Below are 13158 nucleotides of genomic sequence, written 5' to 3'. Positions count from 1 at the left end.
ACAAGATGGCGGCGCCCCTTCCACATGGGCGCCGCCATCTTTGCGTATCGGACGCTGAGCGTCCGTACGCGTCGCGCTGCTTGTGACGTAGCGAGCGCGCCCCTGGCGCCTCGCTACGTCGCAAACGCGACGGTAAAAGAAGCTCCATTTTGGAGCTTCTTTTTCGGTCCGCGCGGGAGTCGGGCCGTCTGAAGGCTCTGGCTCCCCCGCGGACCTACTGGCGGCGGCGGCAGACCGCCGCAAAGCGGCGGTCTGTACCCCGCCAATGCCAAAGAACTTAACAAAATTCCAGCAGACATAACTATTAGTGCTCATACTAAAGGCTGGACAGATGAGCATAGAGGTGGATCAGTGCTTCCAGGGCAGATTAAACTCTTGCCTTTCACCGTGTGTGTGTGTGTGTGTGTGTGTGTGTGTGTGTGTAATGAGTTAAAAATCAATACTTACTTTGTCCCGTAGATAAGTCGACTTAGGTTTTTGGGCCAATTTTTTAAATCTAAATTTCTTGACTTATACATGAGTAAATCCTTCAAAGCCGTTCTTCATGGTGTACCTTTGAGGGGGTATGTCAAAAAGCTGGCACTGCTGTCATTTTTCTACCCCGGCATTCAAAAGGTCAGAAGTGCCACCATGGTGGAGAGAATAGAAGGGATTAGTGCATTTTTAGTTGCTCCTAAAATGGATTAAACTAACATCTTTCTTAATTTATATTTTCTCCACTCTAATCAGGGAATACTTAAATTGGCCTGTGGATAAGTTGACCCAGGTTTTTGGGCTCAATTTTTTGACTAAAATTACTATACTTATACATGAGTGTATATGGTATGTAGAGTCATAGAATCTTAGAGTCGGAAGTAAGACCCTATACCAGGAGGAAGGCAGGATGATGATGGTGATGATAATAATGGTCATCTAGTCTTGCAGAAATACTCAACTAAAGCACCATTCTAAATAGACACTTCCAGCTGCAATTTAAAGATCTCCAGAGATGGAGTATCCACTTCCTTCTGAGGCAGTCTGTTCCACTTTCAGGCAGGTCTCACAGTGAAGGAGTTATATCTAATGTTAAGTGGAATCTCTTTTCTTTAGATGGAATCTGTTTTCTTGTAATTTGAATCTCTTAGTTTGTGTTCTAGTATCTGGAACAGCAGAAAACAAGCTGCCTTCATCTTCTACCAGTGGTGTGAGACTTCTGAGCAGGGGGCAGAGTCCCAGACAGGGGCAGGCTTTCTGGGGCAACTGTGCTTTTGCCAGTTCTCCGTCTCTGCTGCTACTGCAGGCCATTCTTCTTATTTGGAGAGTGGCACTGTGGCAGTGTGCCATGCTCGTCCCTCTCCTTCATTGCCCCAGCATCGTTCTTCTCATGAACAGTGGCACAGTGACAAGGCTGGGAAGGCTGTGCCCGGCCCTCCCCTTCGCTGCCCCGTTGTTGTGCTCCTCAAGAGGAGAGCAACGCCATGGTAACAGTGTTGGAAGGGGTGTGGAGGAGGCACCTCTCCAGCTTGGAGAGGGCCCAACTGGGTGTCACCCCTCTTCTGGGGTGTCACTTGGTGCAGGCCACACCACTGTCCCCTAGCTCCCCATGACACCACTGTCTTCTATGTCTCGAATTTTTAAAGATGACTACCAAGTCACCTCTCAGTCCTTTCTTCAGGCTAAACATACCCTCAGTTGTTCCTCATAAGGCTTGGTTTCCATTGCATTGTATTGGCTTTTAGGCATTGACTGCATAGACATGGTTGACTCAAGTTTAGTTTGTGGTCTACTAAGACTCCTGCTTTCAAACCAGGTGTCACCCATCCTTTATTTATGGAATTCATTTTCCTGCCTATATGTTGAGAGTGTATGTTTGTATGGGCCTTCAAATTGTCTGAGGACTTATGGTGACCTTATTAATTTCATGGGGTTTTCTTAAGCAAGGAATGGTCAGAGATGGTTTCACCAGTTGCTTCTTATGGAATATAGCATATAGCACCATTTGTTGGTGGTCTCCCATCCAAGTACTAACCAAATACTAAGCTGACCCTAGTTAGCTTTCAAGATCAGCCACAATCTGGTGCCTTTAGGGTATTTAGGGGAGACCCTTAATTTTGGCGGGATATAGACCTCCCAAAAAGGGTGGTCTGCCGCCGCCTCCATTTCTGCCAGCAGGAAGCCTCAGCTGCCAAACAGCGAGGCTTCCTGGTGGTGGAAAAAGAACCCACAAAAAGCAGGTTCTTTTTGCGTCACGCTTGCAACACCCAAGTGCACAAATGGCGCACTCGTGACATCACCAGTGTGACGGGACGTGTGGATGCTATGCATCCGTCGTGTCAAAATTGCGGCACCCACGTGAACAGGGTGCCGCCATTTTTACGCCCCCGTCACGTGCTAGAGGTGAGGCCAGTATGGATGCTGTGTCCTCGGCCAACCCCTAGCACGTGACGGGGCGGCGCAAAAGCCCGTTTAAATCGGGCCAATGATAATCAAAAAGAAACTGGAGGAATAATATTGCAGTTCAACTAAGATAAATCTGAGTTCCGAAACTCTCATAAATGAACACTAGCAGATAGCTTAGCTTCCAAGATTCAATAGGTTCTGCTGCCTTTAGGGTACCTTACATTTATCCCTGTTGAAATTCTTGTCATCATAGGCTAGAAATGATTGAGAATCACTCACATAGGGTCTGAACAGACAGGCCAAAATAAAGCTGCTTCAGTTCACTTTGGTGGAGGTATGTTGTTTAAATGATGCATGCATCCTAAGAAGCCAGAAGCCACGCCAAAGCTACGCTCCAGTTCAAGGTGCAGCTTCTGGCCTCTTAAGATGTGTCTGTCATTTAAACAGCATACCTCTAAAGTGGCCTGAAGCAGCTTTATTTTGGCCTGTCAGTTCAGGTCCTAATATGGTTGTTTTTCTGAACACGGTTGCCCACAATTATTTTGTACTATTTCCACATTACATCGATGCTCATTGTTCACCTTAAAAACCTAAAGAGAAAAGCACTGAATAGGAAGCAGCATTTCCATTAGAGATGCATTTTTGTCTTAAACCTATGTCCCATAAGCTGTCTCCTTCTGAAACCCTTTCCATCGTTTCTGCCTTTATGACTGCTGTACTCACGCTTGCATGCACAGATAATCACCTTGGTAACACATCAGGCCTCAAGCTAGTATAATATTGACATATGTTACCAGCTTGGAGTAAGCAGCCACCCAGCAACAAACAGGGAGTAAAATGAACCATACTGTGAAAGAATATTCTAAAGGAACTAAAGTTCCTTTCTATTTCTTCCAGTCCCCAAGATAATGTTATGGTGGAGGACTCACTCCATCTTATGCCCAGCTTTGCTTCCAGCATCTACTCTGCTGAAGCCAAGCTATCAGCATCCTCTGTTTCCCCCCAAAATCAATTTTCTTTCTCAAGGCTTATTCAGACATGAGTAGCATGGGGAGCAGTGTTCTAAACCAGGGGTAGGCAACCTTTTTGAGCCAGGGGCCGGGTTGCTGTTCCTCAGGCGACTGGGGAGGCCGAAGCCGGGGGGTGGAGCTTTGACCCTCCGGGGCGGGGCCACGTGCCAGGGGTGGAGCTTCCACCCTCTGGGGCGGGGCCGTGTGCTGGGGGGTGGAGCTTTCACCCTCCAGGGGCAGGGCCGCATGCCAGGGGCGGAGCTTCCACCCTCCGGTGGCCAGGCCTCCCCATTTTTGCTGGACCCTGACGGGGCCCCAGGCCCCGTCAGAGACCGGCAAAAAAGCTGGGGGGGGCCTGCCAGTGTTGGAGGACCCCCTGGAGGGCCCCAGAGACGGCAACGGGCCTCCCAGAGGCCCCCTGCCGCCCTGGGAGCCCTCCTGGGAGGCCCCAGAGACGGCAGCGGGCCCCGCAGAGGCCCCCTGCTGCCCTGGGAGCCCTCCTGCAGGGCCCCAGAGATGGCAGCAGGCCCCGCAGAGGCCCCCTACCGCCCTGTGAGCCCGCCTGGAGGGCCCCAGAGACAGCAGCGCGCCTCCCAGAGGCCCCCTGCCGCCCTGGGAGCCCTCCTGCAGGGCCCCAGAGACGGCAGCGGGCCCCGCAGAGGCCCCCTGCCGCTCTGGGAGCCCTCCTGCAAGGCCCCAGGGACGGCAGCGGGCCCCACAGAGGCCCCCTGCCGCCCTGGGAGCCCGCCAGGAGGGTCCCAGAGACGGCAGCGAGCCTCCCAGAGGCCCCCTGCTGCCCTGGGAGCCCGCCTGGAGGGCCCCAGGGACATCAGCGCGCCTCCCAGAGGCCCCCTACCACCCTGTGAGCCCGCCTGGAGGGCCCCAGAGACAGCAGCGCGCCTCCCAGAGGCCCCCTGCCGCCCTGGGAGCCCTCCTGCAGGGCCCCAGAGACGGCAGCGGGCCCCGCAGAGGCCCCCTGCCGCTCTGGGAGCCCTCCTGCAAGGCCCCAGGGACGGCAGCGGGCCCCGCAAAGGCCCCCTGCTGCCCTGGGAGCCCGCCTGGAGGGTCCCAGAGACGGCAGCGAGCCTCCCAGAGGCCCCCTGCCGCCCTGGGAGCCCTCCTGCAGGGCCCCAGAGACGGCAGCGGGCCCCGCAGAGGCCCCTGCCGCCCTGGGAGCCCTCCTGCAGGGCCCCAGGGACAGCAGCGGGCCCCGCAGAGGCCCCCTGCCGCCCTGGGAGCCCGCCTGGAGGGCCCTAGGGATGGCAGCGGGCCTCCCAGAGGCCCCCTGCCGCCCTGGGAGCCCTCCTGCAGGGCCCCAGGGACGGCAGCGGGCCCCGCAGAGGCCCCCTGCCGCCCTGGGAGCCGCCTGGAGGGCCCCAGAGACGGCAGCGGGCCCCGAAGAGGCCCCCTGCCGCCCTGGGAGCTCACCTGGAGGGCCCCAGGGACGGCAGCGGGCCCCGCAGAGGCCCCCTGCCGCCCTGGGAGCCCACCTAGAGGGCCCCAGGGACGGCAGCGGGCCCCGCAGAGGCCCCCTGCTGTCCTGGGAGCCCTCCTGGAGGGTCCCAGAGACGGCAGCGGGCCTCCTAGAGGCCCGCCGCCGGTGCCGCCATTGCCGCCGGTGCCGCCGGTGCCGCGGCGGCCGCTCTGGGCGCCGCCATTTTGGGCGGCAAAATGGCGGCGCCCATAGCCCCAGAGGCCGCTATGGGCGCCGCCATTTTGCCGCCCAAGATGGCGGCGCCCAGAGCAGGGGGCCTCTGGCGGCGCCCAGAGCGGCGAAAAGCTGCGGCGGCGGCGGCGGCAATAGCAACCGGGGGCCGGTAGCCAGGCCTTCGCGGGCCGCATCCGGCCCGCGGGCCGGAGGTTGCCGACCCCTGTTCTAAACAGTTCTGTTGCTAATGTACTGTTAGGCTGTTTGTTCTAGGGTGGAGATGGCATTGGGGTGAAGTTGTCAAATGTCCTGGGCACAGCAGGAAATTAATTGGTCAGCAAGCATGCTACAATAACAGGCTCTACCTGGGCTAGACCAGGTAACTGTTACATGGATTTGTAATTGGTTGACCGGCTGAACCCAAAAGGTGCTCAAAAATGGCTCCTTTTCATCCTGGAGAGAAGTGACCAGTGGGGTCCCACATGGCTCTGTCCTGGGCCCAGTGCTATTCAACATCTTCATCAATGACTTGGATGACAGAATTGAGGGCATACTTATCAAATTTGTAGATGACACCAAATTAGGAGGAGTAGCAAATACCCCAGAGGACAGGATAAAAATTCAAAATGACCTGAATAGACTAGAAAGCTGGGCTAAAGCTAACAAAATGAAATTCAACACAGAGAAATGTAAGATACTGCACTTAGGGCAGAAAAATGAAATGCATAGATATAGGATGAGGGACACCTGACTGAATGAAACTACGTGTGAAAGGGATCTGGGGCCCGTTACAAACGGGCACTTTAGTACGTGCTCTGCGCGTGCTAGGGTTAAAAAGGGGCGTCCTTTCCGGACGCCCCCAACCCTAGGACGCGCGGAGCGTGCACAAAATGGCGGCAGCCATTCCACACGGCCGCTGCCATGAGGATGTCACGACCGCGCCACCTCTATATGGGGTGGCGCGGAAGTGACGTCCTCGCTCCGCACCAGGGCGCCTAGTGCGCCCTTAGTGCGGAGCAGGAAGGAGCTCCGTTTTGGAGCTCCTTCCTGGTTTGGTCCGCTGGGTGCAGCCTTCAGATGGCTGCGCACAGCGGACCAAAGGAGAAAGGGGCCAAGCAGCCCCTTTCTCCTCCTCCCCGCCACCGTGGGGTGTCCTTGGGGCTTGAAGCCCCAAGGACACCCCTTTCCAGGCTGCGGGGAAGCAGCGTTTTGCTGCTTCCCCGCAGCCTGAAAAGCGGCGGATCGGGACCTCAGCGGCTGCCGTTCTGGCTGCTGAGGCCCCGATACACCGGGGAAAGGGGCGGGTACAGCCCACCCCAAATGGGCGGTCTGTAACCCGCCAAGGAGTCCAAGTAGACCACAAGTTGAACATGAGTCAACAGTGTGATGCGGCAGTTACAAGGCCAATGCAATTTTAGGCTGCATCAATAAAAGTATAGTGTCTAGATCAAGGGAAGTAATAGTGCCACTCTATTTTGCTTTGGTCAGGCCCCACCTGGAATACTGTACAGTATCCAGTTCTGGGCACCACAATTCAAAAAGAATGTTGAGAAACTGGAGCGTGTCCAAAGGAGGACAACTAAAATGGTGAAGAGCCTGGAAACCATGTCCTATGAGGAATGACTTAGGGAGCTGGGGATGTTTAGCCTGGAGAAGAGAAGATGAAAAGGTGATATGATAGTCCTGTTTAAATATTTGAAGGGGTGTCATATTGAGGATGGAGCAAGCTTTTTTCCTGCTGCTCCAGAGACTAGGACCCAGAGCAATGGATGCAAGTTACAGGAAAAGAGATTCCACCTCAACATTAGGAGGAACATCCTGACAGTAAGGGCTGTTCGACAGTGGAACACACTTCCTAGGAGTGTAGTGGAGTCTCCCTCCTTGGAGGTCTTCAAACGGAGGCTGGTTGGCCATCTGTCGGGTATGCTTTGATTGAGATTTCCTGCATGGCAGGGGAGATGGCCCTTGTGGTCTTTTCCAACTCTATGATTCTATGATTCTAAAATTATAACGATTATAAATGTAGCTTCTAATTCCACCAACTGCCAGGGATCTCCTCAAGGAACTCTCAGGAGGGCTAAATTTACATGGGCATGTCATTAAGCCCAATTGCGATCACTGAGGAGGTGCCATACTATATAACTAACTAATTGGGTGAAGCACAGGAGCATTCCCAAGACATCTTGCTGCCTGAAGCTCAGCAGCAAATGGTATGACACTATCCACCCAGCTCAAGATGCATTGCACCCAAAGCCAGCCAAATTATTGTGGCACAAATTATTGTTGCCACTTCTTCCCATACACAATTGAAAATATGTATATAATACTAAGAAATTAAATAACCATTTGCAGCCTTTTCATGATGTCCAAAATCTGCTGCCTGAGGTGGATGCATCACTGCCTAATGGTAGAGCTGGCCTTGGTGGGGCAGAATCCAGTGACCTATAACTAAGTTTCAAACATTATTTTGTTCTACCTGACCAAGCCTCAACATCCACCCTTTTCAGAACCAGGTAAAACAGGGCTGGGGAACTTTGGCTCTCTATATGTTGATAGACTAATGCTCCTATCATGATATGCCATGAGTCTGATGAAAATTGGAGCCCAACGACTTCCAGCCCTAAATTAAAAATAATAACCAAAACTCCTTGATTACATGCTATTTGATCCCTGGACACTGGCATATTTTATTTATTTGTTTTGTGTGTTTATACCCACTCATCAGCCACAAAGTCTCTCCAGGTGTCAGAACTCCAAAGCTAATTACAAATCAAGATTCACAGTTCCTATAGTCATTGATCATCTTGCTTAGCAATTGCTTTAGAATTGTAGTTCTGCCTGCTTGTAGTGGGGGGGATGGGGGGTTGTAGTGCTGGCTGGTGCTTGGGAATGATTGCTGCTATGGAATGGAATGTGATAAGGCCGAGACATCTGTAAGCGTCTTCAAGGCCACAGTGTTTGCTTCTCAGGCTTCTCAGTCCTGGAAGGAGGGGGGAAAGGGTTCACAGGGGAAAAAAGGTGGGGAGAAGTAGCTGTTTTAACTTAGTGCTTGAGGCTTGGCTTGCCAGATTCTGCTGAAAAGTTTGTCTAGTCACATCTACCTGTATTTCCAATAAAACTTCACTGCTTTGAAGCAAGTTGCTGTTGTGGATTTCTGGTGGAAGTTGCTGGGTCTTACACCAGGCTGCTTACAAATTGTTAATTTGAGAGTTCCCTGCTCAGGCTTACATTCTAAATAAGACATGACACACAAAGAAAAGGAAATGGTAGTGGAGGAAGGGATTATGTCCAGCACATACTGCCAGTTCTTTTCTCCCTCTGAGGCAATAACGGTGGCATTTCGGATGGAGGGGGGGTCTTTCGTGTGCATCTGGGCTGTGGTGTGATGGAGCTGTGCCTGCCTGAACTATATGTTCTCTTTCTCTGAAATAGATTTACAATGAGATGATCCGGGACCTGCTTAACCCATCCCTGGGGTACTTGGACCTACGTGAAGATTCCAAAGGTGTAATCCAAGTGGCCGGAATCACTGAAGTGTCCACTATCAATGCTAAGGAGGTGAACACATATAAACCAATTATGCCAATGGCCGTTAATTTCACTGCTACCAAATGCTGCTCTACAGAGTAGTGACACCAGTATTAATTTCCTACTCTGAAAGAACTGAGCTTCAAAGCGTTACTGTTTTGAGCTACAACTCCAAGAATCCCACCATCCAACCTGGGATTCTGGGAATTGTACTACAAAAATGTTATGGAAACTCTGTGCAGGAGCCAGTCATACCTATGTACCTGTTACTGTGGCTGTCTGGGGACTGTTTCAAGTGAAGATCCGGATCAAGCCCATTTGATCCAGCCTTGGTCAAATTTAGAGTCCATCTATCTCACTTTCCTGTCTCCCACATAGATTGCCCTTCTTGTTAAAAATGCTGTCATTCCAGCATCCCTACAAAGTATCTTCATTAATGGCCCTTAAATGCTTTGACCCTCTTTTTTGAGTCTTATATTGGCTCTTTTTGGTCGCTAAAGGTTTGAGCAGTTTCAGCCAATACTATTGTTTGTTCTCTTGCTTATTGAAAGGTGACATGGGTTTCAGTAAACTCTTAGTAAGCCATTAAGCTGGGGATAAGGCTGAATTTATAAAGGTGATTCTTGTTTGCATTTGGATTTACTATAGTTTTTGAGGTAAAAGACAAAACCACAAACTGATAACTGAATTTCATGTTCTTGTTTAATTCAGCTTACTTTATCTTTGTGGGTAGAGAGAGGGAAAAGAATCAACCCAGTTCTTCAGACAACTGTCAGTACAGATTTTTCTACTTAGTTTTTCTACTTAGTTTTTTTCCCCAATTGAAAAAAATGGCTATATAGAGCAGGGATGGACAGCTGTAGCCTTGCAAACATTGCAAATGTTTCTGGACCCCAACTTCCAGCAGCCTTAGAATACCAGCAGAATGGCCAACAGCAGACTAAACAATGGTGAGGAATCACAGAAGTACTTCAGGTTCTCAACACATCATTTTCTAAACACCCATAAAAATTCCCAAGAGATTTACTCCGTGTGTGGATATCCTCATCTGTACGCTCCACCTGGATTAGTTTCCCATCTCTAGAAGTGGAGGCCACTTTGGTTTACAAAGGTTTTGATGTGGGAAGAACAGACATAAGTGACGTTCTAGTAACAGAAAAGTTCATTTCAAGAAGCATAATATGCTTGAAACGTGGCACTGTTCTGAGTGAGAGAAAAGTTAAAATGGAATGAATGAGGGGGCTGGATGCCTTTCTCTATTCTTCAACTATCCGTATCTAGAAGTATAAGTGTTGTTGTGTGCCTTCAAGTAATTTCTGCTTTTGGTGACCCTAAGGTGGCCCTATTACATGGTTTTCTTGGCAAGATTTGTTCAGAGAAGGTTTGCCTTTGTCTTCCTCTGAGACTGTGACTTGCCGAAGGCCACCCAGTGGGTTTCCATGGTTGAGTAGGAATTTGAACCCTGGTCTCTAAAGTCCTAGTGCAGTGATGGCGAACCTATGGCACGTGTGCCAGAGGTGGCACTCAGAGCCCTCTCTGTGGGCACACATGCTGTCATCCTAGCACAGAGTTTGCCAGAGTCTCTTACTAGAAAGCCAGAGGGACGTGGCACTTTGCAATAAATAAGTGGGGTCTGGGTTGCAGTTTGGGCACTCGGCCTATAAAAGGTTCACCATCACTGTCCTAGTCCAATGCTCAAACTACTACACCACACTGTTTTTTCAGAAGTATAACTACCAATGCAGAATTTGCTGTTGCTGTTCCCATGATTCCAGTGGTCCACCCAAGAGAAAAGGATTATTTCTGATTTCCGAAAACATAGAAGAGAGAAACTATGAGATAGTGTCTCATCCTGTTATTGAAAATAATCTTCTGTGAAGAATATATTCTTTGTAAATAAGATATGTGAACAATATTCAAGTAAGAGACACGTTCCCCATTTATCTCTACAAATATATCTAATTCCTTTGGCCATTTTTCATGTGATCAAGGATCAAGAGGTTTACAGTCCAGATTAATCTTGCTCTCTTTCTGTGACTCTTGTCTCTTTCTTTTGACACTAGTACAGAACTGCCAGAGCTTTAATAAGCCTCCATGGACACTAAATTATATTCACGAGTACTGGATAATTCTACAGATATCTTCAGCTGCTTCTCTTCCATGCAGATAATGCAGCTGCTAATGAAAGGCAATAAGCAACGGACACAGGAGCCTACAGCTGCCAACCGGACATCCTCACGTTCCCATGCTGTACTGCAGGTCACTGTACGTCAGAAGAGCCGCATCAAGAATATTATGCAGGAAGTGCGTGTTGGCAGACTTTTCATGATTGACTTAGCTGGCTCAGAGCGGGCATCTCAGGTATGAGGTAAAAGGGGAGGCTCTACACTGAATGCTCACAAATATATCCAGTGAAATTACAGAAGCACAGAAAGAAATAGTAGTAAAATACACAGAGCACTAGAGTTGGTAGCAACACTTCAGTATTAAAGCACCTGCCCATCTCAGTAAAATGAAGTCATGCAATTTTCATCTTTTGTTCTTATGAAAACATCCTCAGTATTATTTTTGTTCAAGTATTTGTGGGATATCTTTAAAACCCTGCCTCGGTTCTCTTGCTCAGTTGCTGTCTCCTCCACCCATCTTCTTCTTTAGCCCATCATGTTCCTAGTCAGTCCCAGCTTCTTTATCCCAGTGTTTGTATCTGAAAAATGGTTCCTGTCCTCTTGACTTAATTCAGGTCAAATTATTTTCTGCCATCCTCTCCTTCTGTGAATATTCCTTTGAAGGCAATTGAAATGCTGGATGTGAGGAACAGATTCCAACCCACTCTCAAAACTACAAGCCAGAAAAATGGCACAGCGTGCTCCATGCCTAGTCTCTGCCAGAACAACTACTTCATTCTCCTGTCCATCCTACTTTCCTTCTCCCACAGACACAGAACCGTGGGCAGCGAATGAAGGAGGGAGCTCACATCAATCGCTCCCTGCTGGCTCTTGGCAACTGCATCAATGCACTCAGTGACAGGGCAGGTGTCAAATATGTCAATTACCGGGACAGCAAGCTCACACGCCTTCTAAAGGTAAGCATGCCAGTGGATGGAACTGATGTTATGGTTGACGCTGGGCAAAGCTTGGTTGCACTTGTACATTCTATTGCATTTTTCTTGAGGCAAACCAGACTAAAGGGCCTTACTGGGAAGAGTTTCATGCTAGCATTTATCAAAATATAACTAAACTTTATCTTGCTATGATGACACATTCCTTAGTTACATCCTGTCTGGTATGCTTAGTATGAAAAGTGTCTAGAAACATCAGCAGGTTAGTCAGACTGTTGTCCAGGGCCACTTATAGGGAACACATGACTCCTTATTACCACAGCTTCACTGGTCTATTTCCAGGCACAGTTCAAAGTGCTGATCATGTTACCCCACCCTGCATACCCTGAATTATTTTGGGGTACAAATATTTTGTTATATTTTATAATAATAGCAGTTACAGAGAGGCCATAAGCATGAACCTGGGAAAGTGAAATGACCTTTCAGTGCTCACACACCTGAAGGCACATGGCAAGGATCCCTGTAACTTTATGACTGTGAATATTGCTGCTTCCCCCACCCACTGTGGTGTGCATTTCCTCTTGAAAGTCACAGACAAATGTTTGTCAGTCTAAAGCATTAAACCAATCATTATGCTGTACTTTCCCACACCCCATACTATCCCAAATTCCCTGGGGTTGTCCTGAGCTTATTACGGCTTGATTAAATTAATGTCACTGCCATCAACCAAAAAATTCCTTTTGTTAACTCTGAAGTTAAAACCATCAACCAGGTGAATATCCCACTGGGTGGAAAATCCACCTAACTGTCTCAAGACTCTATAAGAAGCCTGCCTTGGCACCCACACATTTACTCAGTCTGAAATCAGGCAGGATTACAGCTGGATTTCATATTGACCACTCAACACAGGCTGGTCGTGCCCCCTCCTCAATTTTTCTGGCAGCCTTGTTGAGCCACTGACATGTCCATCGTCCCCTGATTGAAGCTCTGCTTCTGGACTGGGAAGATATTGCCTTCTTTCAACTTTGCTACAAGTGACTAAGTTTAATTTCATTAGTTCTTGTATGTGTCAATGCTATTGTGTGAATGGTGGTTTCTTCTTCGTGGTCTCTGCGAATCACACAAATGGGTTTTATTCTGCGCCTGCGCAGCAATACTCGGAACTTTCTAGAATCTCTGGGCAGAAAATAGTTTGCAACTTTCTGCAACTTTTTGGCGGTAGCTCTGCCCACCTCTATATAAGGCCCCTAGCGGTCCCGCTCTCTTCAGTTCCTTCATTCCGCCGCAATAGCAGCTCGAGGAACTTCGCTAGCACTCACTTCTATTCTTGTTAGGATCTCTGCACATTCACCTTCGGTACGACTGACCATTCTCAAACGGACTCTGATCAGACATTGACTGACCTTCGGTACGGCTGACTATTCTTAACGGATTTCATCTTAAACGTCGATCTACACCGACGAGACCTCCCAGCGGGAAAGGCCCGTACGGTCGTTATGGCCTCTTAAAAGGTGTGCCAATTGCAGGGTGAAGAT

General features: G+C 49.5%; 1 protein-coding gene across 7 annotated transcripts in view; it reads left to right on the top strand.

Annotated features, from left to right (window-relative positions):
- The window catches only part of LOC149322342 (kinesin-like protein KIF19), a 72796-nt gene that overhangs the window by 33580 nt on the left and 26058 nt on the right, over positions 1-13158 (top strand). For 6 of the 7 annotated variants that reach the window (XM_089539971.1, XM_089539944.1, XM_089539935.1 and 3 more), the window contains 3 exons: positions 8470-8595; positions 10732-10926; positions 11501-11647. In XM_089539971.1, coding sequence (XP_089396097.1) covers positions 8470-8595; positions 10732-10926; positions 11501-11647 — 468 coding nt within the window. Of the gene's footprint in view, positions 1-6532; positions 6707-8469; positions 8596-10731; positions 10927-11500; positions 11648-13158 lie in introns of those variants that run through there. The other variant, XM_089539990.1, reaches the window with a different exon arrangement.

The sequence above is a fragment of the Sceloporus occidentalis genome, unplaced genomic scaffold (genome assembly GCF_023333645.1).
Source record: "Sceloporus occidentalis isolate IW3139 unplaced genomic scaffold, rSceOcc1.0.p SCAF_1, whole genome shotgun sequence".
In the NCBI taxonomy this organism is placed as follows: Eukaryota; Metazoa; Chordata; class Lepidosauria; order Squamata; family Phrynosomatidae; genus Sceloporus; species Sceloporus occidentalis.
This window is presented reverse-complemented; position numbering and strand designations above follow the sequence as displayed.